The 27,621-nt window shown below is 42.7% G+C and overlaps 1 protein-coding gene across 4 annotated transcripts; it reads left to right on the plus strand.

The window, feature by feature from the left end:
• Positions 1 to 3,953: 3,953 nt before the first annotated feature.
• ENTPD4 (ectonucleoside triphosphate diphosphohydrolase 4) lies at positions 3,954 to 26,047 on the plus strand. Of its 4 annotated transcripts, none has more exons than XM_083588665.1 (14): positions 3,954 to 4,081; positions 5,163 to 5,270; positions 6,688 to 6,812; positions 8,671 to 8,850; positions 9,076 to 9,281; positions 11,063 to 11,213; positions 11,309 to 11,412; positions 14,033 to 14,092; positions 14,906 to 15,060; positions 17,837 to 18,003; positions 19,108 to 19,432; positions 21,727 to 21,812; positions 23,439 to 23,600; positions 24,127 to 26,047. In XM_083588665.1, exons 3-14 carry the CDS (start codon positions 6,805 to 6,807, stop codon positions 24,353 to 24,355), a joined length of 1,833 nt encoding a protein of 610 aa, XP_083444791.1. In that variant the 5' UTR covers positions 3,954 to 4,081; positions 5,163 to 5,270; positions 6,688 to 6,804; the 3' UTR covers positions 24,356 to 26,047. The 4 variants fall into 4 exon arrangements, with proteins under 4 accessions (XP_083444791.1, XP_083444792.1, XP_083444793.1 ...); XM_083588666.1 differs by having other exon boundaries at positions 14,906 to 15,036; XM_083588667.1 differs by having other exon boundaries at positions 6,688 to 6,808.
• The last annotated feature ends 1,574 nt before the right edge of the window (positions 26,048 to 27,621 follow it).

The following is a 27,621-nucleotide window of genomic DNA, read 5'->3' on the forward strand; positions in this document are numbered from 1 at the left end:
GAGGCTACATTTGAATATTTTAATGTTTCAATATTTTAATGTTGTATTTTAATTTTGTTTTTAAGTTGTAATCATTCAACTTGTTTTTATTATTGCTTGTAAGCCGCCCTGAGCCCGGGAGGGCGGGGTATAAATAAATTATTATTATTATTATTATTATTATTATTAAACCAGCACCTTAAACCTGACCCTTTACTCCACCATACAAGCTAGTTTTCTCCTGCTCTAGAGGGTAGGACTTGAACCAATGGCTTCAAGTTGCAAGAGATTCTGACTAAACATATGGGAAAACTTTCTGACAGTAAGAGCTGTTCAACAGTGGAACAGTCTCCCTCGGGAGGTGGTGGACTCTCCTTCCTTAGAGATTTTGAAGCAGAGGTTGGATGGCCATCTGTTATGGATGCTTCAGCTGAGATTCCTGCATTGCAGGGGATTTCACTAGATGACCCTCAGGGTAGCTTCCAACTCTACGATTCTCTGATTCTAGGGTTGGTTTTCCTAGGAATGTAGGTCTCTGGGTACAGTAATGTCTTTATATATAGTTTTATTTACAGATATGTACAAACTAAACATAGGACACAAGAGCTCACAGCATTAACAATCCCTACAACCTCCAAAGCCACAGCTTTATTTCAGCAAAGAAAGCAAGTCAAGCCTCTGTGTCTCTCTTTCACCTCGACGTCAGATTAGACTAAGACAAATACAAGCTCCCTGGCTTATTTCCCCACCCCTAGGATGACGTGGCATCCAGCCAGGTGAGGGCGGGAGGCTTACCCCCTCCTGAAAGAGCATCACCAGTCAGTTGTCTCTATGGTAACATGTTTGGTCTTGACCAACTCTTTACACATGTAAATGGATACCTAACACACTTTAACAAAGAGACTGATTTGACAAGTCCAGCAGGTCCTGCTATTAGAGACTACAGTCTTACAAAATCACAGGCTTGGTTGGAACCCATCCTAACCAACCTCCAGTCCTATAACAATGCAGTGCACAACTGCTACAAATTTGAAAGAAATGGGCTATGGATAGGAATGTTCACAGTCATTGCCTTTATCCACGGTACACCCTGGAATGTTTCAGCATAAGGTTCCTTGTTAGCAAACCCAGCCAAAGGTTTTCTGTGTGACTGGGACCTCATAGCTTCCTTGGGGCATGCTACTTAATGTAGGAAAGGGTCCCAATTGCCTGCAGTTATCTCTCATGCTTTACCTCTCAAAACCCAACATTGTCAAGTTAGTTTCCCTAAAAGAATTCTGGCTGATGTAGTTTACCCCTCACAGTGCTTTGAGGGAAAGAATGTGCTTTAAAGGTGTAGTGTGTACACAGCCCATGTCTGAAACCCCCACCCTCCATGTATGGGACACCTTTACACAAGAATCAGTGTAAAAAAATATCAACAAATATCACTTCCTTTTCACTGCAGTGCTTTGATAATGTCATGCATTCTCCAGCAGAAAGGATGATGATAGGGGAAACTATTTATTTACCTATATATTTAAATATTTATTAACCACACTTTTCATAAAAATACAGCAAGGCAGAGTACAATATACAAAATTGTCAGCAGACATTTGAAAGTGGGCAGAGATTATTCTAGGCTTTTTCCTACAGGGCAGGACCTGCTACAATCAACGTTCAGTCCCTAGTAAAGGCTGCCAAACATCAGAGACCACCAGAAGTGCTCCATCAGAGGATCTCTTTCACTCAAGGGCCGTATTCAATACTAGTCCTACTCAGAGTAGACACATTGAAATCAGTGGACTTAAGATACTCATGTCCATTGATTTCAATAGGTCTACTCTTAGTAGGACTTGCACTGGCTACAATCCTTAGACTTCATGCAATTGCAAACTCTGGTTATGTGGGCTGGGGGGAATCTGTAGCCCATCTTGCTCCCTATCCACACGTTATCCCAGATATCCCTTTTATTTCACATTCAGGGCAGTCATACCACATGAGCCTGTTTTCAATGCTATTTGTGGCAGTAAGGTTTTGGGGTGATCATGCTGCCTCATTTCCAATAAGCGCACACCTGTAACTTTCTGCTGAAATCCTATAACTTTTCATACCATAAATGTCCAGCTGTGTGTGCACTTTTGTTGCACCAAAGTGATCTCCCCAGGGTGCAAGTCTGGGCAGTGTGTATGGAGGTCCTGGGCTACCCAGACAACAAGACTCCCCTCTTGGCCTCGCTGGTGTGGTCCAAAGGAAAGCAGAGCAATACTGGCACCAGCTTGGCTGCAGGAGTTGCTGCAGGGAGGAGTACAAGGCACCATCCAATTGTCTTAGGGACTCCAGTCTGAATTTGTGTAGGGTTTACTCCTTAGCTTCTTCTTTTCCCAAAGATGTCCCACAAGACACACAAAGCAGAATACACCTCCAATAAAAGACCAGTCTGGAGGGTTCCATTGTCTACACATGGAATGTCAAGAGCAGGGCTAGTTCTATTGCTCAGCTTATTAGACGGATGCAAGCCATCCTGCAGCGTTGGCTGCAGTAAGACTGCATATGAGCAGCAGTACATTTTTGAAGCAGACTTGTACTACAAACTCTCCTTATGGTCTTCCCCAGCCTGATGCCTTCCAGTTAGCCAAAGGCTGACAGGAGTTCAGAAATGATAGGAGTCCACAGAATCATAGAATTGTAGAGCTGGAAGGGACCCCACGGGTTATCTAGTTCAACCTCGTGCAATGCAGGAATCCAAAAACTCTTGGAGGGTACTAGGTTGAGGAAGAGATTTGCAGACACGTGAAGTTGCACAGGGTGTCAGACCGCTGGTCCACCTTCCCCAACAGTAGCTCTCTGTGAATACTCTACTATGGAGCTCCTTCCCTATGAGGAGATGCCAGGATTTGAACTAGGGAACTTTTCCCATCATCGGTTATATGTTTGATTATTGAGTTATACGCACATATAAACAAAAATAATCCAACCTATCACACAGAATACAAAATCAAATCAAAGGAAGAATGAGTTCTCTGCTCTCATCATGATCTTCTTGGAGTATGCACTCTACCTCTCAGCTAAAAATGAGGCGGCACTTGTTTTTGAATGGGGACTAAGTTCTCCTCACAGCCCATGCTGCAACACCACTACAGCACTGTCCTTTAAAGAAAACACTGGGTTATTTCTGGGGTGATCAGCAGTGCAGTCAAGTAATTTTAGATTCTATATAGACTTAAAAGCCTTACTTGAGGAGGGAGGGTTCCTTAGTCAAATGCTCTACCCCCATCACACAGAAGAAAGCAAAGCACTTACTTATTGTGCAGAATACAAAATTAAGCATGATTATAGTTAGCCAGGGAATACCACGACGACAACAGCCAATCAGTTTATTACTGGAAGAGGCTGGAAGTGAAATGATGGAAGAACTAGATGTCACAACTATCCTTACTAGCTCTTCAGCACCCACAGGCCAGGGGATATAGCTCAGTGGTAGAGCATTTGACTGCAGATCAAGAGGTCCCCGGTTCAAATCCGGGTGTCCCCTCCTTCTTTTTTCCCTCCTTCCTGAAAAAAAAAGTAAATTCCCCCAATTGCATTCGCGCGTCGATTCCTTCCTATCCCTGCACGGAAGGGAAAGCTGCGGCTGCGGCAAATGCATTCGAAGGGAGTCTTGCATCCGGGGAAAGCTTTGCTCCTCCTCCTCGGTTCCTGAGCCGCCAGGGCCCGATCCACGGCTTAAAGCAGGGGAGGCAAAGCCAAAGTCCCATCACCCCCTGCGCCGAGCCAGACTCCCATGATGCCCTGCGAAAGAAGCGCCCGTGGCCAGTCGCCATCTCGGTATATCAATGTGATAAATGAAAGAGATTCCCCCTTCCTTTTCTTTATGGTTGTAGATCTATGTTTACACCGGAAGTGTGCCCAAAGGGACCCTGAGGCGGCCGCGCGCGCGCTGCTCCATCCTGCAACTCTACAGTTGAGGCGGCTCTTGCGTCCCACCCCGTTCGGCTATCACATTTGACGTCACTTCCGACGCCCGGTCCTCCGAGACCCGGAAGTGGAGGATGGCTGAGGTGTCGCTATGCGCCCGGCGCCCGGCGAGCGGCCCGGAGCAGCCGCAGAGGAGGCGGCTGAGGTGAATTTTGGCGGGGAGGGGAAGGAAGGGCAGCGCGCCCGCGTATGTTGCGCCGCCAGCTCGGACTCCTGGGTTCTTCCTTCCGCCGTGTCTGAAAAGGCCAGGGAGGAAGGGCAGGTTCCCGCCGGCGGCGGCGGCCGAGCGCGGGCGGAGGAGGAGCCTCCCTCTCCGAGCCATTTTTGAGGAGAACGAGGGTTTGGTGTGGGATCCGCGCCGGTATCTGGGCCTCGGCGGCGGAGCTGCGGGAAAGCCGCCATGGGTGGGTGCCTCCCCTCCCCCCGTTGTGGCGGACGGCGCCCCTCGTTCCAGCGGCGGCGGAGGAGGAAAGTCCTCTGTTTGAATGGCTGTCCCGGGCCAGGCTGGTCTAAGGGGTAAACCGAGAGATTAGTTCGTATAAACTGCGGTGAAACATGAAGTGTGTGTAGCAGCTTCCCACAGCTGGCTGGCTATTGGAAACTGTGTGCTGGGCTGGATCCTGCCACCCTCCAGATGTTGTTGGGCTGTTATCAGCCCCATAGCCAGTACTGAGGGATTATGGGAGTTGTGGTTCAGCAGCACCTTGAGGGCTAGAGGTCCCCTGTCCCTGTGCTATAGCCGCCAGCTTCCTAAAAATCTCATGCTTGTTAAGTGGAAAGAACCAAGTGCAGAAAAGGGCATATTATCCAGCTGCTGCATCAGCTCCCCTGGTTCGAAAATTTGCAACATTGGGAGCTTTGTAGTTTAGCAAAAAAAGAGGCTAGCAAGGGTATGCTTCAGCCAAGGGACTTTAGTCAGATGCAGCCAAGGTAATTCTTAATGTCTTAAAGCATAGAAGCCCATGTATTACATAACATGCAGACATGTAATAAAACGAAGTATTCTTTAATCCTGAGATGAAAGATTAACCTTTTTGCATATTTTCTTCCTCATAGATCCCAGACTTGAAAGGATGGGGGCCTACTTGCTTCATTGTGCTGTTAAATGTAACCTAGCAACAGGGTATTATTGGACAGTGTAACTTGGTTTTTAAGTTCAGCAGATCTGCTGATTTTAATGAAAATCCTATTTTAATATCTTGTTTTTTCTTCTATCCTCTGTTTAGTTTCTGCATGATATGGCGGCTTCCAGCATTCTTTGCATGGAACTATTAAGATATATAATTTGTATTAAATAGCTGGTATAGTTTGCGGAAGGTCACAATGTTTCAGAGGTAAGTAATTATAAGTACTTCATGTTGCGGTGTCATAATTTGGAACACGCACACTTGGAGTTCCATTTCAAACCATAAATTGTTAAGTGGAAATTACTCATAATAAGACTGCAGAGTCTGCATTAATGCCTTCAACAATGTTGGGAAACCTCTGGCCCATGAGACCATTTCCCCACCTGCTCCGTACCTGATGCCCCATATGACATCAGGTGTGGAACAGGTAAAACACAGTTGCAGAGAAATAGTTGGAAGCCTTAAAATTCTCCTCTAAATGTTCTTTGGCAGGCAAATTTTGTATGTGGTACCTTTTAAATGTTGCCCCAAAGGCAAGCCTGCTGGGATTTGTTCCACATGGCAGCTCCCAAACAGAGCTTCTGAGTGCAAGTGATCTATGCTGAAAGCAAGGTTTGCAGGTGCTGCCAATTAGTGTGTTGAGTGACACCATCAAAATCTGTGCCTTTGTCCATGCAATTTGAAATCAAACAATGTGGGCAAAAGAAAATGTTTCAGCTGATGTCATAGTGATGTCAGGCGATTCTCACACATGCATGAAATGGATTCTTTGAACATATTGTGATAGTGTTGCATCTGCTAGCAGCCAATTTGTTTCTGATTCAAGGTTCTAGTTTATAAAGTTGTAATCATTATATATATTCTTTACACACACACACACACACACACACACACCCTGCCGATTGCTTCAAATTCTGTTTAGAAAGTAGGGATTAACTTGGTAATAAGACTTGAAATCTTATTGCAGTTAAAGCCTTGATTGTATAATGTGGGTTTTTGTGTTTTGAAATGTTATTTAAAATACAGTGTGTTCTGCTGGTTATTTATAGCTGGAAGCTAGCAGTTTTGTTGCTTGCTTCAGCATCAAATTGCACTGATACAGAAGATGAATTTCAGCAAATGTATGCTGGAAGGTCATCAAGCATCAGACTGCATTCAGTTAACCTCACATTGCTCTGCTAGCTTCAGTGGAAGTAGTGTAAGCTAGCCCTGGGCCTCTTCGGAAGGAAGAGTGAGATATAAATTTAATAATAATAAAATTGCCTGTATCTCCAATTTGTGAGTAACTGTGTTAGTGCACTTGCTTCAGATATGAGAGATGAATTGACCACCTCAGAACGTGTATTTCATATTGCCATGCCCTCACACAGTATGGTTTGGTGAATGGAGTTGCTGGAGATGTATCTGAGAGGCCTTCACTATCCTTAGCCTAGCAACATTGTTGTGTGGTTAAAATAGGACAGTCCCATGCACACCATCCTGTACTTTTTGAAAGAAGGGTAGGATATAGATCAGGGATCATTGCTAATAATTTGTTACATTGGTTTAGTTTTTGTGCTCATCAGATGTTGGATCTGAATAAAAGTACCATTTTTTTAATATCACTGCAATCTTTTCTTTTCAGTTCCTATTTGTACCATTGGTCCTGGGGATTATGTTTGTGTCTTATGAATCTGTAACATTTGGCTGACAATAGAAGTCTCTCTTACTGTACTGTACTGCCTGATCAAACTGTTCTGAAATGGGTAGGTAAGTATCTGAATACTGTTGTGGTGAAAGGAATATGCTGAGTGCTTGATGGGGATGAAACAGACTTAAAAGTCTATTTGACTTTGGGCTCCCTTAATTTTGACACTTCCTGTACTATTTTTATTGATGAAGGTACAGTTGGAGACAAAACACCTCACATTGTTAACAAGTACAGTGCTACCTCGGGTTAAGAACTTAATTCGTTCTGGAGGTCCGTTCTTAACCTGAAACTGTTCTTAACCTGAAGCACCACTTTAGCTAATGGGGCCTCCTGCTGCCACTGCACCGCTGCTGCGCGATTTCTGTTCTCATCCTGAAGCAAAGTTCTTAACCTAAGGTACTATTTCTGAGTTAGCGGAGTCTGTAACCTGAAGCGTCTGTAACCCGAGGTACCACTGTAAACTGTTACAGCTGAATACTGAACTATACAAGATACAAATAGGTACAAATAATGAATAGATAACAAAAGGTGCTGAATTTACATTGCTTGTTTTCAGCACTTGTGTCATGAAGAAATATAAAACACAAAAGGAGCTCTGCTGAATGAGACTAAAGGCCATTCTATTCTAGCACTCTGTTCTCACGCTGGCCAACTAGATGCCAATGGGAATTCTGCAGTGAGAACTTGAAATTGACTTAAATGGAAAGGACTCACAGTGGCATTGCATGTAAATTGGAAAAGTGGGTAAATGGTGTTTGGAAATAACAGCACATATAAAAATTATTTTTAAAATATTTTACCAGGTTTGTCATCTACTTAATGCTTTAAAAATGAATTGATAAGATATGCATTTGAGAGATTTTGATAAAGGAAAAGTGTTCTCTGAAAAAATGTTGCACACCTGTAGCAAGCAGCATCATAAAGGAAGCACTGCCCTTTCTCACACATGAAGAATGGTGGTACTTGCTTCCACAATTTAAAAAGTAATTTTAATCAAACTGAAATGAAAAGCTGCTACTTGATTAAATTGGGGCATCTTTTAGTAAATCAAAATGCATTTACTTGCTTAAGTTAATCTAACTGATGAATGAATTGAAGATTCCATCTCTAATTACTGCAACTCTATACCATAAATGTAGTACCCCTCATGTTGTTGTCCTGGAGTCTGAGATATGAGGATTTTGGCTTGCCCTAGGGTCATCATGCTCTGGTCCATGGGGTCACGAAGAGTCGGACACAACTAAACGACTAAACAACAACAACAAGGGTCATCTAATAAGCTCTGCTTGACTTACAGCAGAAACTACAGTACACAAACTCTTGAATATAGCAGTGTCTTAGAAGGCTACACTGTGGGAGCTGAAATTTCTGACCACATATACAATTTTGTGTGACTAAGCCATATCCCCTGATCATCTCTTCTTCCTCCCAACAGTCTCCACCCTTGTGGCTTCACTCCTCTGTCCCCAGGCAGCTACTTGTGTTCATAGCAGTATTGGGGGCTATGCAAACTTAGCTTGCATTCACTCATCTACTTAAGCATATCTATGTTCTTAATATTGGATTGTTGCTTCAGTGTCAATAGTGATGATATTGATGTTTTAGAATTACTGTATTTGAGCATCATGACTGCAATAGGAGGACAAGGTATACATCTTCTAAATACATACAAAGTGTAGGGAAGCATTTTAAATCTAGGAATTAAGAGTTAGTAATGTAACTTTTGGAGTCTTCCTTCAGTTCTTGAAACTGCAGAATCATCTATTTGAAGAGTTTACAATCTACTTAAATTCACTATAAAATATTTTCTGGCTTAGAACATTTGGGATTCAGTGATTGGATCCTTTGTGTGTCAGTGAGTATACTGTAGTAAGTTACCTTTTCAGACAGGCTATCTCTTTGTTTTCTAAATTTCAGGATCAGTGTTTCTTGTCTGTTTCCTGCTTCTTGGCACTTCAGCATTTCCCCAGTAGGGTGTCCACGAATATTGAACACCACGTTACGGCAGATTATTGTCATTGGGTTGCTCGCTGCTGCCTTTTTCTTGCTGTACTATTCTGTTGTAAAATATGGCTACAGGGACAAAAAGCTGCACAGGTAAGAACATCCTGTAAGACAAAAATATATATTCCAAAAGTGTTTGTTCACATCTGAGAACAACACAAGTAACGGATAGTTGTTTTTGCTTTTAAATGTGCTTCTAAGTCGCTATAAATTGAATGCAATTTGCAGTGAGATCTTATGCTTGTTGACTCTTTAAGCTCAGTCCCACTGGTTTCAATGAAATTTGCTGCTAAACAACACTTTGATGCTCTCTTCCAGGTATCTTGCTCGAGTAACCGACACAGAAGCTACAGATACCAACAATCCCAAGTTGAACTATGGTATTATGGTGGACTGTGGTAGCAGTGGATCTAGGATCTTTGTGTATTGGTGGCCGAGGCACAATGGCAATCCACATGATTTGCTGGACATCAAACAAATGAGGGACAAAAACAGCAAACCAGTGGTTATGAAAATTAAACCAGGTATTGGAGAAAAGGCCATAACTCCCCCCCCCCCCGCCATAGCTTAGCAGCATGTCTTAAAAGGAATGGTAATTTATAAAAATGTCACAGTTTCATTTTATTAAATGTTTCACTGTGTTTTATCCCTGTTTTACTTGGGATGATACATGCAGGCCAATTCCGTCCATGTTTACTTGGAAGTCAGTCCATATAGCCAAGGTTTTTGATTTCATTCTAACCTCCTTCACCTCATTCTTGCAGACAGCTCTGCTGGCGATTGTAACATAAAAACAAAGAGTTGTTTCCCTGTGGTTTGAAATTCAGCACTGGTTGGCCTGTGCAGTAAACTGTAAGGTTATAACTTTAGAAAAACTCATTGAGGAAGGACCTATTGGTAGTGACGTCAACTAACAGTGACTGTTTCATGGAAGCTTCCTTGAGTATATATAAAAAGGTGGTATATAAATAGAAGTTGACATGTTATGTTTAGATTTTATTTGTTGTCAGACTCGATCTGTGGTATCTGTTCAGTGTCCTTATTTTTTATGTGAATAAATATGATCAAGTCATACTTTTCTTTTCATTAATGGACTGTGTTTATATGCAATATTTACTAAAAAAAAATACTGCTGTAGCCTAAAATGCCAATATAGCATGTGAAATTATGCTATTTGGCATATTTATGAAATTTACAGGGAATACCTTTAGGCATTTTTACTCAGGCACAAGACTCTGTTTAGTGAAACTTACCATATTTTTTTGCTCTATAAGACTCACCTTTTCCCTCCTAAAAAGTAAGGGGAAATGTGTGTGCATCTTATGGAGCGAATGCAGGCTGCACGGCTATCCCAGAAGCCAGAACAGCAAGAGGGATCGCTGCTTTCACGGCGCAGCGATCCCTCTTGCTGTTCTGGCTTCTGGGATTCAGAATATTTTTTTTCTTCTTTTTCCTCCTCCAAAAACTAGGTGCGTCTTATGGTCTGGTGCGTCTTATAGAGCGAAAAATACGGTGCTTCCAATTTGAAAAAAATATTAGAAAAAATTGGAGAACACTAAAAAAAACCACCTACGAAATGTCCTGTTTTCCAGAATGAGTGAAATGCTTTTGAGGATCTCGAATCCGTGGACCAGTTCTATTCAAAGTGCAAACTTCAGGATGCTATATTAAACTTCAAGCCGTATGCTTTTCCTGACACATAAATTGAAAGATGCATCATTCAAGTACCTGTAATATGGCCTTTTCCCTGGCATTCAAACATACTGTGTATGCCTCCCTTCAAATAGATGGAATGATTATTTGACGTCTTGGGGCCTTTCTGCTCCATTTGGTTGCATGGCTGTTATATGGACTCCAGTTATATATGCCTTTTATGCTCTAATAAAACATATTCCAAGGTCTATTCTAATACAACCTTTGTAGCATGGGAGCCAAGGTGTTTTACCTTTTGCCTAGATAATGTTACTAATCTCAGCTCACATATCATGGGTTCTTTCAACAACAGTCTTGACCTTTCCAGAAACAGGCTTTTTTAAAACCAATAAGTCACTTTTGTAGTAATGTTATGGCCACATGAATTATACTGGCTAGTAGATCCCTTTGCTCAGGCAGTATTTTGTCTTTAATTGGATTGGCATACTGAATGTTACCCAGAAAATTCCCCAAGAAAGCAAACAGGTTATTCAGCTTCCAACTCTTACAATCAGAAACTCTTTGAAATAATAAGGGGGTTTTTGTATGTTGGACTCTCCCACTTTCTGCTGTATGCATATATACTCATATGTGTTTCCATTGCTTTTTTTAGGCATTTCAGAATTTGCTACCTCTCCTGAAAAAGTCAGTGACTATATTTTCCCACTTCTGAGCTTTGCTGCTGCACATGTACCCCGTGCAAAACATAAAGAAACACCTCTGTATATCCTTTGTACAGCAGGGATGAGAATCTTACCAGAGAGGTGACTGAATATCTTTTTTTCTATTACAGTTTAATACAGAGAATTGAGTATCTTAGGGGTCTATTTGTATTTTAAACATATTTGGAATCTTACAGCCAGCAAAAGGCAATACTAGAAGACCTGCTAACTGATATCCCAGTGCATTTTGATTTTCTGTTTTCGGACTCGCATGCTGAGGTTATTTCAGGAAAGCAAGAAGGTAAGGAACTGCTTTTGAAAAAGACAAGTTTGAAACCACATTCACTAGACTGATGGAATGTCTGTCCAGGGAGCAGGTCCCCTTCAGTGGGTGACAGAAAACTGCTACAAGAAACACAATTGTAAGAGAAGCTGTGGATGACAACACAGAATGAGGAGAGCAGAGATATGTCCCTTTCCAGGATGTCTATATACCTGGTTAGCCCACAACCAGATTGTGTCGATACCAGGTCACTCCAATTTTAAGAAGCAAAAAAAACAGGCAAATTGGAAGTTAATTTTGAAGGGGCAGGGGCTCCTTAGATTGCTACATTTCCTCTCTACTATAAATTTAAAAAAATATCCAGGGATGTAGCAGGGTTAGGGAGTTTGAGGGTGTTAGTTTGGTGGTTGGTTTTTTAGGTAGAATATATTTGGTGGGAAGGAGAATGAATAGATGAGAAGTCTTCCCTGCATGATATAAGAGTAAAATCAGCTGGATTTGTGCAGTATCGAGAGATGCTGAGAAAGGGCTTTATTGGAGATTCATCAGTGGAATGTCAACAGTTGATCTGAATAAAGCAGATTCTAAATGTGATGTGGGTGGCGCTGTGGTCTAAACCACAGAGCCTAGGGCTTGCTGATCAGAAGGTTGGCTGTTCGAATCCCCACGATGGGGTGAGCTCCTGTTGCTTGGTCCCAGCTCCTGCCCACCTAGCAATTCGAAAGCACGTCAAGTGCAAGTAGATAAATAGGTACTGCTCCAGCGGGAAGGTAAACAGTGTTTCCGTGTGCTGCTCTGGTTCGCCAGAAGCGTCTTAGTCATGCTGGCCACATGACCCGGAAGCTGTCTGTGGTCTGTGGACAAACGCCGGCTCCCTCAGCCAGTAAAGCGAGATGAGCACCACAACCCCAGAGTTGTCTGCAACTGGACTTAACGGTCAGGGGTCCTTTTACCTTTAAATGTCTTTGAATAACCATACACTGTTTACCCCCACACCCCTCCATTATTTTCAAATACAATTACATAGTGTGAAATGCACTTTTTGAAACTCACCTGTATTTCTTGTAGCATCCTTGGATTTCTCTTATTTTTTAAATTTATATATTTATATTCTATATTTGGATTTTTTAAAAAAAATCAAGGCAGCGTACAAAATGCAAGAAGAAAATTGGCATAAAAACTTGATGAAAAACATAAATAAGTCATCAGGTGTTTCTTTGTCTGCTTAGCTGACTGCTTAATTCACTGCACACATCAGAGATACTGGAACCTTTATTTTTTTGTAAGCCTTTCTTTATCCCTTGTTTGTTTTTTCCAGCAATACACCTCTTTCCCCTTGTCATAGTTCCTGTGCCTTGTGGCCCTCGAGAAGATGTTGCACTACAACTCCTATCATTCTTCTGGGGATGATGGAAATTGGAGTCCCAACAACTTCTAGAGGGCCACAGAGTCCCCACGCCTGTTTTAGCTAAGCCATTGTGTTCTGTTATTTATAGCTGTTATAAAGCTGGAGGGACGCGGGTGGCGCTGTGGGTTAAACCACTGAGCCTAGGACTTGCCAATCAGAAGGTCAGCGGTTCAAATCCCCCGCGATGGGGTGAGCTCCCGTTTTTCGGTCCCAGCTCCTGCCAACCTAGCAGTTCGAAAGCACGTCAAAGTGCAAGTAGATAAATAGGTAGCGCTCTGGCGGGAAGGTAAACGGCGTTTCTGTGCGCTGCTCTGGTTTGCCAGAAGCGGCTTAGTCCTGCTGGCCACATGACCCGAAAGCTGTACGCCAGCTCCCTCGGCCAGTAAAGCAAGATGAGCGCCACAACCCCAGAGTCGGTCACAACTGGACCTAATGGTCAGAGGTCCCTTTACCTTTACTATAAAGCTGCAAGAGCACACTCTGGTGGCAACATTTGGAATTGCTGGGCAGAGCACTTTCATACTACAGTACAGTCGTACCTCTCAAACGCATTGGCTCCCGAACAAATCAGCTCCCGAATGATTGAAACCTGAAAGTGAGTGTTCCCATTTTCAAATGATTTTCAGAAGCTGAATGTCTGGCGTGGCTTCCACTCCTGCAGCCAATCGGAAGCCTTGCCTTGATTTTTTAACCGTTCCGGGAGTCGAATGGACTCCTGGAACGCATTCTGTTCGAGAGCCAAGGTACGACTGTACATAGATTTTTAGAAGGTCTTGGAGAGGCTGGAATTTTCTGTTTATTTCACACATTATTGTGGGCAGTGAGGAATTGTTGTTTTTCTTTTTTTTACCCATGTACCTGAGAAGTAGCATGTCTGCATTAATTTTTTTTAAAGGAAAGTAGTTTTCCATACAACTCAAGTTTATTGGGGCTCATCCAGACTTGTAGTTGTCCAGTGCCTATAATGCAGTTGTACCCTTGCCGTGCCATTTTCCTCCAGAAAACCCCGCTCTTTAGCAATAAATTGCAGCAAACATAAATCCAGAGTAAACCTGATTGGCATTTGCTCCAATTCAGTGGTAAAGATCTGGTTTCCCGGGGTGAAAGCGACTGGGCAAGGGCAAGTCTCGTTGGGCTCTTGTTATAATACTGTTTTAATTAAGTTCACTATTTTTAAAGGTGCAGCTCGATAACTTTTAATACTTAAAATTGTTCTCTTAAATTTTCTAGGAGTATATGCATGGATTGGAATCAACTTTGTCCTTGGAAGATTTGAGCATACCGATGATGGCAAGTGTCTTAATAGCACTCTATGTAGCCTACCAAAGGGAGAAATGGTGTTGATGGTCCGATGGCTGTTGCTAGTGGACAATATCCTGCAGCAGCTGTGAATGAAAGTTGATCAGCAGCTGTGCTTGGTGGATTCTGATCCATAATAAAGATATAGAGTCTAAAAATATGTGTGTCTTATTAGAGAACAGAAGGCATAAAACAATACCCTAAATATTTTCAGCTACTGAAGTTTTAACAAGGCATTGTGTGTGTGTGTGTACACACACATGCACCAGGAAGTCCCAAAAACATTAGCTTTTGAGAGGTATGGAGGAGACTTTGAATAAGTGCTTCAACCCCATACTGTATTATTTTCATTGCTATTTTCTGTATCTTTCCCAGCTCTGTGTTACCATTTCTGAAAATAATATACAAGGCATTCTAAATATGCCTACTTTAGAATGTCATTGCAGCGTTTCCTGTTTTACTCCAAACTTCTTTCCTAATACTGTTAAAATATAGCACATATTTTCTCCCACCTCAAGCTAACTTTCCTATTACCTTCCAGGACTCTTGTCATTATGGCTGTGATGTGGGATTACTGGGGCACTATGCTCAGAGAGCTTACCAAGAGTCCTCCTCAAGAGTGTTATACCAAGAATTGCATGTTTTTGTCAACTCTGCAGCCTAGCAAACTCTTGGCATTAGGCTGCCATTGCAGGGTTGCCATTGCTACGTTGTACCAAGCTATGGCAGTGCAAATGTTTGAAATTCAGATCCTCAGAAGGGTTTGCCCCCACATCTCAACATCCTTCACGTCTTGTCTTTCAGAGGATGATGCTGTCGTGGAGGTGCATATTCCTGGCAGTGAAAACAAGGAAGCCATTCTTCGAAAGAGGACTGTGGGTATACTTGACATGGGTGGTGTGTCAACTCAAATAGCATACGAAGTCCCTAAAACTGTAAGCTTTGCCTCTTCACAGCAGGTTATTATCTGTACAACTTTTCCTTCTTTTCCTTTTGGTTTTTTCCTGTGTTTTAATCCATATACCATTGATTCTTTTTCTTTTGCGTGTTATGAGTTCTGTGCTTCACTACGTGACATCTTCACCCCAAGACAAGAGGAAGTTGCATCTTGATGTCCCATCAGCTAAGCAGTCTGCCTGTACATGATTCATTTCATCAGTCAGTTTAATACAAATGTCCTTGAATTATGCTACACAACCGTTAACTTTTCCTGGTGTTTAACCCCCATTTTGAATTGTGCCATTGAATTGTGACACTTCTGGTGGGAATATGCGGTGGTGTATGGATTGTGGGTGTTACTTATTTTGGTTTGTTGGTTTGTTTTTATAAAGTTTTATTCAGACCTTTCCTAATACATTGCAATAAAAACCAACTAATCTAAACAAAAACATAAACATAAAAAAGAAAGAAAAAAGAATCTCTTTCACAGATAAATCTTAACTTGTCACACACAGAGACAGGTGAACCATCCCAGCTCTCACCTGGGAGATTCTCTTCCCTGCCTCATGCAGGTTCTTTTGTCAGTTATCAATAACCTTCATCAGCATTTACCCCCTCTTTAACCCTGAATAAAGAGCCACAAATAATACAAAAGACCAAAGCAAAGCAGAAAGAAAAAGGAAGGAAAACAAATAAGAATATTAAAGAAAAGAATAAAGTGGAAATGAAAAATAAAAAGTAGATAAAAAGGACTTCCAACTATCCATCTGTCAGGTATATATACAACAGTTCTTCAAAACAGTCAAATGTTCAATCTAGAGTAGTATCCAGCTGTTCCTTCCTCTGCTAGGTGCTTTTTTCTAGTTTTCTATCTGGGACTCTTCTGTTCATTTCTTTCGCTGCAAGAAGTCCAAAGGAGGTTCTTCGATTATTATTATCTGTAAGAGTCAACAATAGTCCTCCTCCAGTCCAACATAACAACGTTCCCTCCAATTTTAAGAAATATTCAGTCCTTATCCCTTCCAGAATTTCTTCACTATGGTTATGTATTAACACAACAGTCTATAATTATTTAGTTCTTATATAGTCATTAATCCACTCCCAAATTCATATCTTCCAAACCCCTTTTCCTTGTAGCTATTGGTTGTCGATCCTTTTTTTTTAAAATAGAATTTTTCTCCTCTTCCATTCTTTTTCCAAAAATGTTGCAGGAGACGTAGTAGCTTTTTCTTCCAGTTTCAATCAAAATTATACGCACAGTCCTTTCTTTCTCAACACTATCTCTTCTAGTTCAGGATATTTCTTAGTCTCTCCATCTATGCACACCACCACCACCTCCTCCAACACCATAACTCCAGCATTTGGCTATTTCACTCCTTCAGGCATCTGTGTGGATGTTCTCTGGATTTCATCCTCTATTGTCTCCAATTTTACCATTCCGTTCTCCTTTTCTGGCAGTTCTCCATCAGCATTTTCTCCGAGTATTCTATAACTTCTCCAGCTTCGGCTTTACACAATACAATTTTTAAAACCATTTTACTCACCTCCACTTTAATTTCTAACAGTTGCTTATGGAATAATTGCTGCATGACATTGACAGTTAATGGTTTAAAATAAAAATTTTTTAAAAAATTCCTTCCAGTAGCAGCTTAGAGACCAACTAAGTTTGTTATTGGTATGTGCTTTAAAATAGTTTAAAATTCAGCATCCACGGTGCACTCTCAGAAATCCACACGGTTTTTGCCTATCTTAAGAGTCACACAGTGCATTCCTAACATTTCAGTCCCATAGGCAGCCATGTAGCTCCACTTTTCAAGCAACACATTAATCAGTGAGATGGAGGGTTGGAAATAGATCACAATAAAATGAAAACCTCTCAGAAATGGAGAACCTCCCAGCTGTAGATAACTTTGTTTGATAAGTTACAGATAGGTAGCCGTGTTGGTCTGCCATAGTCAAAAAAAATTTTTTTTGTTTGATAAATTACTTAAACACGCTTCATCCTTTATTTGTTTTCAGCCTCTTAATGATGCGTCCTCTTAAGCCAACTGGCAGGTCATATTTCACGTGAACATTTTAACCAACAGACAGAGAATGCCTCTGTTGAAATAGTCTCTGTAGTAATTTCAAAAGTAATTCAGGAAAGGAGGTTTTGCTGGACTTTGCTCTAGAGACTAACCTCTAGGGCTATTAAGTGGTGTTTGCGCCAGGTTACGTTTCTTCTGCCCCCAATGCATGTTCCTCAAAGATTTCTCTGTCCCATGGAGGGAGTAATAATTCCAGGGCATTCAGAAGTTAATATATCTGTCCCTTGCCTTTAGTAATTTATACTTTATATGTGGTAAAGATGTTAAAGGGAGGGAAGGAAAAGAAGAGGCAAGAGTTAACGGGTGAATATAAGAACATGTACAGTTCCCCCATGGGTGGGCTGCAATCAGGATCATAAATTGCGCAGATTTGGTCAACTAGCAGAATTTGGGGTGTTGGTGCTGCTTTCTTTAGTAAGGGGTACCCAATGTGGTGCTCTCCAAACGTTAATCAACTGCAACTCCTATCAGCCCCAACCAGCATGTCTGATTGCCAGACATGATGGGAGTTGTAGTCCAACTGCATCTGGAGGTCCCCCACTTTGACATTTGGGTATTGAGTACAAAGAGTTCCTCTAGAGAAAGTTCTTGTGAAAATGTTTAGAGAGCTGCAGATTTGAAATAACTTCCCTATATTCAGAGTTAAGTGTTACACAACACAAAGCAGAGCTGTTCATGCCTCTTTAATCTCGTGTTTTGGGATCTGCAGGAGGAGGTGGCCAAGAACCTACTTGCAGAGTTTAATCTAGGGTGCGATGCTCACCAAACTGAACATGTGTACCGAGTTTATGTGGCAACTTTCCTCGGCTTTGGTGGAAATGCTGCCCGGCAGAGATATGCAGACAGCATATTTACCACCACAGTATTTAGAAACAGGTAATATTCTATAATTAACTTGATTTCCAGATCCAAATGATTTCCCTCCTATACATGTCAACATTTAAATCTTCCCCAGTGAGATGGGCACATCTTCAGATGGCTGCAATAATCATGTAGGTAAGAGCTATTTGACAGTGGAACAGACGTTCTCAGAAGGTGGTGGACTCTTCTTCATTAGAGATTGTTAAGCAGAAGGTGGATGCTTTAGTTGAGATTCCTGAATTGCAGGGGGTTGGACTAGATGACCATGAAGGTCCCTTCCAATTCTACAATACTATGATTCTATAAGCTCCTTCCCAGCACCCTCTCCCTGTAGGGCTTTGGCTCAACTGGAACTCCAGTCAGGCTGGTTCTGCCCCCACCCCTTTCCTCACACCTCAGTTCCAAGGAACTTGGAAGCCTCACTCTTAACTGTGTCTCCACAGCCCTTCCTTATCTGACTTATCTCCCAGCCATCATTATGATTAATATTGCCATTTACTCAGTTTGTATATACTGCCCTTCACAGGGCGGTTCACAAAATGAGAACACAAAATACATAACAAACAAAAACAAACCAATAACCCCTTTCCCACAAACAGATTTAAAAGGCTGTATAATGTTTACTCAGCCAAAGGCCTGGTTATAGAGAAATGCTTTTGCCTAGTGCTTAAATCTGCCATGAAGGTGCCAGGTGAGTCTCCCTGGAGAGAGCAGTCCAGAAGCGGGGAGCCACCACAGAAAAGACCCTGTTCTCATGTTACCACCTTCTGGACTGCCAGCAAGCCCTGCTGACCAGTGTCCCGATCGCATATCCACGAGAGGAACATTAGAAAATGCTTTCTCATGGGAGCGGTGGGCCCTCCTTCACGGGTGGGATGGTTGTCTGTCAGGGATGTTAAGCACAGGTGGAATGGTCCTCTGTTAAGGATGTTGTAGTTGCATCCTGCATTGACCACCACAGGCCTACTAGAAGTCACAGATTTTGCCATTGTGTTGCTTTCCCCAATTTGTGCCTGCCCACCTGACACAGCGCTAGGTGGGACCACTCTCCAAGGCAGAGCGATCTGGTATCCTGTAAACGGTTTTTGCACATGTAACTTTGCTCAATCTTCTTTGCAGGCTTCTAGGCAAACAGATTGGTATGACTTCTGATACCCCCTATTTAGACCCTTGCCTGCCTTTGGATGCTGAGGATGAAATCCAGCAGAATGGGCAGAAGATGCATCTTCGAGGGACAGGAGATTTTCACTTGTGCCGTGATGTTATTCAGCCTTTCATGAATAAGACAAATGAGACGCAGACTTCTTTGAATGGCATTTATCAGCCTCCTGTGCACTTTGAGAACAGCGAGTTCTATGGGTTCTCGGAGTTCTATTACTGTACCGAGGATGTATTGCGGATGGGAGGAGAGTACATTGCTGCTAAGTTTATTAAAGCTGCAAAGGTAAAAGGTCCCTCTGCTTTTGGGTGGTGAAGGGGCAGCTAGATTGTCAGACCAAGGGCCTTGGAGGCTAGGTTCATCTTCTCAGTGAACCCACAAAGCTAATTTGGTGATCTTGGGCCAATCACTTTTCTCTCAGCCTAACCAGCCTCAGATGGTTGTTGTGACAGTGAAATTGGCAGTGGTGGTGGTGGGGTGTAAGAGAGAGAGAGAGCATGCTTTTTATATGACCCTGAGTTCCTTGGAAGGAGGGCAGGGCAAAATATAATAAAATTAATGCTACTCTTTATTACACATGTACATGAGTTGTGATTGATACTGAAGAGTTTTGGTTCTGAGAGTCCTAAGTTTCTATCATTAAGGTAACATTCTGCTATATAGGTATATTTATTTCATTTACGAATTGCTTTCCATGAAACATCCCAAAGCGATCGACAATAAACCCATCAATAAGAAAGATTTCCTAACCGATACAGATACAAACTGAGATGGGAATATTCACTTAAAAGGATTTTTGAAAAAGGAAGGTCTTCAGTTGGTACCAAAAAGGACAATAGAGACAGCACTTGTATGATATGTAGCGGGGTGGGTTCCAGAGGTATAGACATATACATGCAATACACAGATTTCCTGCATATGTTCAATAAAATCCTCACCAGCCAACTCCTTAATTTTCGGTTTCATGGAGAGGGAACAGCAGGGGGTGGTAGTTAACTGTGATCAAACTGGGGAAGAGGTTCGGGCATGAAGAGTGGCTGGAGGGAGCCTGGGTGAGGGATAATGCAGTTGCTCATAGTGGTGGAGCAGAGATGGAAAGAGATGTAATTTTGAGCTAGTAGGCTCTGCAAGCTCATACTGACAAGGGAGAAGCAAGTTCTTTAAAAAGGTGCTAAATTTTTATTTGAGCCCAATTGACACTTTTCTTTTTATTTAGAGAACCTGTTTCTCCCTTGAATGTGTTCCTGTTATAACCCCCACCCTGTTTCATTCCTGGAAGCTCTTCATACATATTTAAGTCTCATTGTAAGTGGATGGAGGTGCATTACTTTTTGTTGGGCTTGGCCCTAAGCAGGGAGGGGCATTCATGTTTGACTCCTCTTTATTGCATGCTGCTTTTTTAAAGAGTTTTGAAAAGGATTATCTTTAATTTTATCCTCTGAACACAGTGAGCACTATACTGTGTAACAACCCTTCCCTGCTGGCTGGCAGAAGGGAGAAAGGGCTGCCTAAAATCTGCCTTTGCCCCCACAAATTCTGAATGCCCCACCCCCAAGATTTGTAGATCATGCCCCCCCCCCTTTCGGCACCAGTTAAGAATCACTGACCTAGGGCAAGATACTGTCTCCCAGCCTTAAGTTTTCCTGTCTGTAAAATAGGAAAGTAAAAACAAGTGAAGGTTGGATGCCTTACCAAAAAAACCTTTTTCCTACTCTTTCCTTCCTGTATACTCATTCTCTCCAGCCTTGCATATCCATTTGCTGTGTCACTAACTTTGCTCCCATATGCTTTAGTGTATTTCAAAAAAAGCTAACAACATTGTAGAGTGGCTTCAAGAACCACTGATTATGAAGCAATTTGCATGTAAAATTGCTGTATAAAATGTTGTTAATATTTAGGTCCATCTTCTGGTGAGCTCAGAGGCCCTTTTTGTTGTCCCACCACCACGGGCAATAGCTTTGGTAGTGACATGGGAGAGGGCCTTTTCTGGTAGTGGCCCAGTTGTGGATGAAGTATGCCAGACACATTTGGCATTTTGGTGCCTGACAAATACCTGTTTGATTGCACAGACATTTGGGGGATTATTAGTCCGCTCCTAGTTAGTTTTAAGTACTTAGGCAGTTTGGGATATATGTTAATAGTTTTAATCATATTTTTACCAGCTCTTGTTTATTAAATATGGATATATTACTGTTTTTAAGTTTTTGTAACCCTGAGATTTGTAGATGATTGGGATAAAAATTCTGTGAGATAAAGGATAGATAAATACAGAAATATCTCTCTACCGTTCTATTTTATCCTTGCAATAGTGTTGGGGTTGGTCAGGATGAGAGACGGTGACTGGACCATAGTGCATTTTCCCATGGTGAGGGGATTTGAACCTGCTCTTCCTAATTGAGGTTGGACACTCTGTCCAATATGCTGCGCTGCTTCTCTGGTTAATGCAATAGCCCTCAATTTTCTTAGCCCCCAATATTTCATTACATTCCTTGCCTCCAAAATGTATAATATTTTCCATATAATATTTTCACATTGCCTTCAAAATGTAGATATTTACATTCTTTGTGTTTCTTTTTCAGGATTATTGTGCAACAAAGTGGTCAGTCCTAAGGGAACGTTTGGACCGTGGTCTTTATGCCTCGCATGCAGACCTTCATCGATTGAAGTGAGTGTTCATATTCTCTCATAGCTGGATCTGCTTGAGCATCCTTCCTGGGGAGAGAAGAGCCGAGAACAAATTGCACCAGTAGTTCCTAGAAGGAAACACTTCAAAGAGGCCCAGAAGCATTCATTCTTGCCATCTGAACTACTAGTCATAAACTGCAGAGTTTTTTGGAACTGTGGTTGAGTACCGAGTACAGTTTCATAAGCATGTAATGGATGCTATACGTTTATAGCTATTTTGTATAACAGAGTTCTAGTGCAAACAACCACTAGGACTGTTGCAGTTCCCATGTGGTGGAGGAGAGAGACCCACCCCACAATGGGGCTGACCTCCTACACAAGCCGGTTAGTACAGTGGCACCTCTAGTTGCTGTTCGCACCCCGAAAAGTCCACAACTTGAGCGCCTCTTCTGCACATGTGCACAGCGCAATCAAATACTTCTGTGCATGCACGAAGATCGCTTCTGCGCATGCGCGGGCGGCAAACCTGGAAGTATACACTTACAGGTTTGCCGCATTCATAAGATGAAAGTCGGTAATGAGTGGAACACAACATGAGGTATGACTGTAATGCAAATGCCTGATCCGTGAACTTCGGTCTTCCCCCACATAAGCTGGGCTTCCATAAAATCACATTGCGCATCTGGTGGTTCACACAAGCTCTTACCTCCATGTTGGAGGAGTAGTGAGGGGACGTCCTCCATCTTGGGAGGAGAGTAATGATCCTCCATCTTGGGAGGAGAGACAGTGAGTTTATGAATCATATCTTAGTGTTCCCGAAGGTGACTGATTAGTGAAAAAGGTTTATACTTTTCGGATCCGCAGTGCCAGATCTGTTAAATGCTGCTATTCCTGGAAAAATGGAGTGGGTAGCACTGTGGTCTAAACCACTGGGCCTCTTGGGCTTGCTGATCAGAAGGTCAGTGGTTTGAATCCACGGGACGGGGTGAGCTCCCGTTGCTCTGTCCCAGCTTCTGCCAACCTAGCAGTTCGAAAGCACGCCAGTGCAAGTAGATAAATAGGTACCACTGTGGCAGGAAGGTAGACAGCGTTTCCGTGCGCTCTGGCTTCTGATACACCGTTGCGCCAGAAGCAGTTTAGTCATTCTGGCCACATGACCCGGAAAGCTGTCTGTGGACAATGCCGACTCCCTCGGCCTGAAGCGGGTTGAGCGCCCCACCCCACAGTCGCCTTTGACTGGGCTTAACCATCCAGGGGTCCTTTACCTTTTACCTTATCTATTCCTGGAAAGTCCAATAATGCTGTCTATTAATTACAGAAAATTAACATGAGAAAGGCTTGTTAAAGTAGCCAATACCTAAGCTTTCATCCCACCTTTTTATCTCTTGGGTTTAATGTTCAAGCCTGCTGGAGCAGATGCACTCAATCTGTCATAGCAAAACTTAATAATCTATTCCATATAAGTGCCTCATTTGTTGGCTGCAATCTAGAGAATGTCTGTGTAAGTTTAAGTAAAAAGTGTGCCCTTGAATATGCAATTATATGTAAATGCACAAGACCAAGGGAATTCAGTTATACTTTTTAGGCTGTTCTTTTTATGTCTTAACGAGTTCTGCTTCTGTTTAAAAACAGCAGAAGTTGACTTCTTAATGTTTATTCTTTGTAGGTATCAATGCTTTAAGTCAGCCTGGATGTATGAAGTGTTTCACAACGGTTTCTCTTTTCCTGTAAACTATGGCAACTTAAAAACTGCACTGCAGGTCTATGACAAAGAGGTGCAATGGACGTTGGGGGCCATTCTCTATCGAACACGATTTTTGCCTTTGAGGTATGGCTTCGCTTTTCTTAAGTGTGGTATTCAAAAAGAGCCAGTCACCAGTCACAACCCTTTCAGTGGATAATTTTCTCCAGAAAACTTTGCATCTGTGATGCTTTCTGAGCATCATGTAGAGCTAGTGAGTTGCCCACCAGATGGTGGGAATAGAGGACGAATGGAATGGTAAACACTAGTTGTTGTTCACCTCTCTGTGCCCTGTTCCTTGAGACCAGCACAGCAGCCTTTGCTGTTGGGTTGCTAGGCATTCAGATAGGTTTGAGAGGATGAAAGGAATTGGTCTAAAGAGGAAGATGACATTAGTGTTACAGCCGCTGACATCACAACTCCCCCTCCCCCCATAAAGTTCTAAGGGATAGTTTAGGAGTTGGGGCTCTTCCCACTTGAAAATCAGCATATTCCTCAGTTGCCCTCTCAGCTTTCTTCTGGCATCTCTCCCACCCTTGCAGAGGCTGACTTGCTGAGGTGTGGGTTGCTGTAAGATTTCTTTCATGCTAATAATTTTGTTCTGTTTTCCCAGGGACATCCAGCAGGAGAATTTCCGAGGCAATCACTCCCATTGGCGCAGCTTCTCCTTTGTTTACAACCATTACCTATTCTTTGCCTGCTTCTTTGTTGTGCTGCTGTCCATCCTGCTGTACCTGTTGCGATTGCGACGGATTCACCGGCGAATGCTACACAGCGGCCCGTCCCCTTCCCTCTGGATCGAGGAAGGCCTCCCGCCACAGAAGATCCCAGGAGCCTTATAAGCTGCTGAACACTGGTCTTAGGACTTGCTAAAGAAAAAGCCATCATTTTTGCCTCAGGGTTCTTTTCTCATCCCTAGAAACCGTTGCCCAAGTCTCTTGCTGCGGTGTTGGAATCGAGAGGTCACCTGTACCTGGAAAACTGAGGGAGGAAAGCAGGGTCAGCTCCGCTTGGCTAGACTGAGGGAATATCAGCCAAAATTATTTTAAAAACTCATACCTTAAAAGTAAATGCACTTTGACATTGAGGGGAGATGTTGTGGAGGGAGGAACGAAAAGGGTGGGGCAGGGAAGACTTAATGCCAGTAAATAAATAAATGGGAAAGAAGCAAACTAGTCTGTTCTCCACTGTTCTGTACACAGCTACTGTGATTGTTCTCTCAATATATGGTAAGCCAGCTCATTAAAAGTTCCTGTGGATGTGAGGGAAATCTTATTAACCAATAATCCATCCTGTAAGGCAGGGCTGGGGAGCTGGATGGGGCTGGCTGGCCAGACCATTATCTTCCCGCACCTCTCGTGCCCACAGTGACATTGGGTGACCCGTTTTTGCCTGCATGGTTTGAAATCAGACTGTGGGCAGAAGCACAGCCTGCAAAGCACAGACTTATCAGTTGAATGTCAGGGCTTGCAGAGTGCTATGCACAGCCCATCCTGACAGGCAGCTGATGGACAATGCCTGAAACCCCCTTTTGGCTGTAACTCATATGATGTTTAGTGTTGGGCAGGTAAGCCCAGCTGAAATGGCCCGGTAGACTTAATTGAGCCCATGGGCTGGAGGCTCTCCTTTGGAGCCCTAAGGATATCTCATTTGTCCCTAAGATCCACACACTCCGTATGCCCCAGAGCCACACTGACATCAGACAAAGGGTTCTTTAATCTATTCATTCCTGGTGTGAACAGCAACATAGGCTTTAACAGAACTCTCCCTTGGTGCTCCCCACAGCTGCTTGCTGTGTCTGCACAGAGGAACCAGCACCCAGGGAGAATTGCGCAAAGTGAGAGTCAGCAGCAGGATTCATAAACCCTTCACCGCTGTAAGCAAATGCACATTGCAAGACGAGGCCTCCACCCAGTCCTCTGCTGCTGTCCACGCTGGGAATGAGGGTGTTAAAGAGCCTTTTTTTTTGGTGTCTTGGCTTGCCTGTGAGTGTTTCAGTGAACAGTGCCAATATGGCTGGTCTTGAAGCCCTTGCTCTGTCTTTAAAAAACATTTTGTAAAATATGCTGACCAGGGCAATAGATCTTGAGGTTCTGAGCCGCCCCCTGAAAAGAGGGTTCTTCAGTTTGTTAACGTTGTGATGTACAGTATTCTTGCAATATTGGGATGGAGCAAACCTGGCTAGCCATTGTAATGTACTGGTGTTGGGAAATGCACTCATAACGTGGCACAGTCGGCCTTGCCTGCAGTCCACCTGGTGTGCTTGGTAGCACTATCTGTGCTGCAGCAGAGAGTTAATATATGTGTGGCTTTCAGTCTTTGGGCCTGGCAGTAATTATTGATCCTTTTGTAGCAGCAAATAATTGAGTGAGACTGAAACACTGCTTGGACGCGTGCTGGAAAGATAACATGTATGCTGTCATGTCCTTATTTCTGGCTATAGAAACTGTTTTTTACTTGAAAGAACATGTTCATAATTTAAAGTGGCATTTGTGTGAACATCTCATAAAATACAAGCTTTATCATCTTAGAAAGCAGCATCTGGTTTCACTCATGCATGAAGGTGTGTGTGTGTGTCTGTGTCTGAGTGTGTGTGTGTGTGTGTGTGTGTGTGTGTGTGTGAGAGAGAGAGAGAGAGAGAGAGATACTAGCCTAATTGTACCTTATTAGAATCTCTTCCAGGCTTGTGAAGTTGGAGTGGGAGGATACATTTGAAATTAATTATAATCTTTTGACTGGAATCCCCCATGTGTGCTCTGGTCAGGGAGCATCTATTTAAGGAAGGGAGTTGCTCTTGCACATGTTGCTCATGCTTTGAATTTCTTTCTTTTCTTTTTGGCCTATTTAGATTCCCACACATCTAATTTTATTGTTACCCTTTACCCCCAAAAGACCCAGGATTGTAATTGGCCCTGAGTGTTTAAGTATATTATAGAAATGTAGGCAACAAGTGTAACTATCAGACTTCCTTGGCATTTTGTGTTTTTTTTTAAAAAAAAAGCTGAAGCCTTTTGCTTTCCAATTCTATATACAGTGGTACCTCGGGTTACATACGCTTCAGGTTACAGACTCCGCTAACCCAGAAATAGTACCTCAGGTTAAGAAATTTGCTTCAGGGTGAGAACAGAAATTGTGCTCCGGCGGCAGCGGGAGGCCCTATTAGCTAAAGTGGTGCTTCAGGTTAAGAACAGTTTCAGGTTAAGAACGGACCTCCGGAACGAATTAAGTCCTTAACCTGAGGTACCACTGTACAGTAAATGCTTGTGATTCTATCATGAAAAATATGGGAGGACAAATCTTGCAACTTTAGTACTTGTGTCAAATCAACAAGTTTTTAACAGCTGTTGGAGGAATAATGAGCTGCTTTCTAATCCAGAGCAATTTGCAGTGACCCCCTCCCCTCCACGAAATAGTGAAACACAACACTCTTAATAGCCTTAAGCTCAACAGTTTTCAACTGGGTTCCCAGGCCTCATGATCCTCTCCATCCCAAAGGCTGTGTTTATACATTGGGGGGGGGGGTTGGTTAGGCACTTAACAAGCTTTGCTTCAGCCTCTCCTCTCTCTCCACCCCCCACCAAAAAAAAATCCATTAAGGTTAGCAAAGAAAAGACCAGGGCTGTGCCCTCTAACCTTTGCCAATGGCCTTGCAGCCAGGTAAGTGATATCAAGACATATCCATCAGCATTGCTTCTGCTTCAGGGCTGCAGCTACAGGACCCAACCAATCTTTGATAAGCATTCTCTTAAATGGGTCTCTATGCAGGAGGGGAGTAGCTTAAAAAAGGAAATGATTTTTTGTTATTTGTTTTTAATTGTTAGAATGCTGCACTCTGTATGAGGGAAAAACAGGGTTTTTTTCTCATTTCCTTTCTATTACTCAAGGGTCTGTCTTTTTTCCTCTTTTAAAGGTTGCCTGGACAAAACAGTTTGGCTAATTATACTCTGCCAAAAAGAGCGTAACAAAGAGGTCGGCCAAAAAGTCTCAGTAGCCTGGTGACAAACTTGATCTGGGGCACTCTGTCCCCTGATGCTGCTTTTATCTCTGCCATTGTTGGTGCTTAATGATGGGTGGAAGTCTGCAAATGCCACGTACATGGTAGCAATGT

Source organism: Podarcis filfolensis, assembly GCF_964270895.1.
Source record: "Podarcis filfolensis genome assembly, chromosome: 15".
In the NCBI taxonomy this organism is placed as follows: Eukaryota; Metazoa; Chordata; class Lepidosauria; order Squamata; family Lacertidae; genus Podarcis; species Podarcis filfolensis.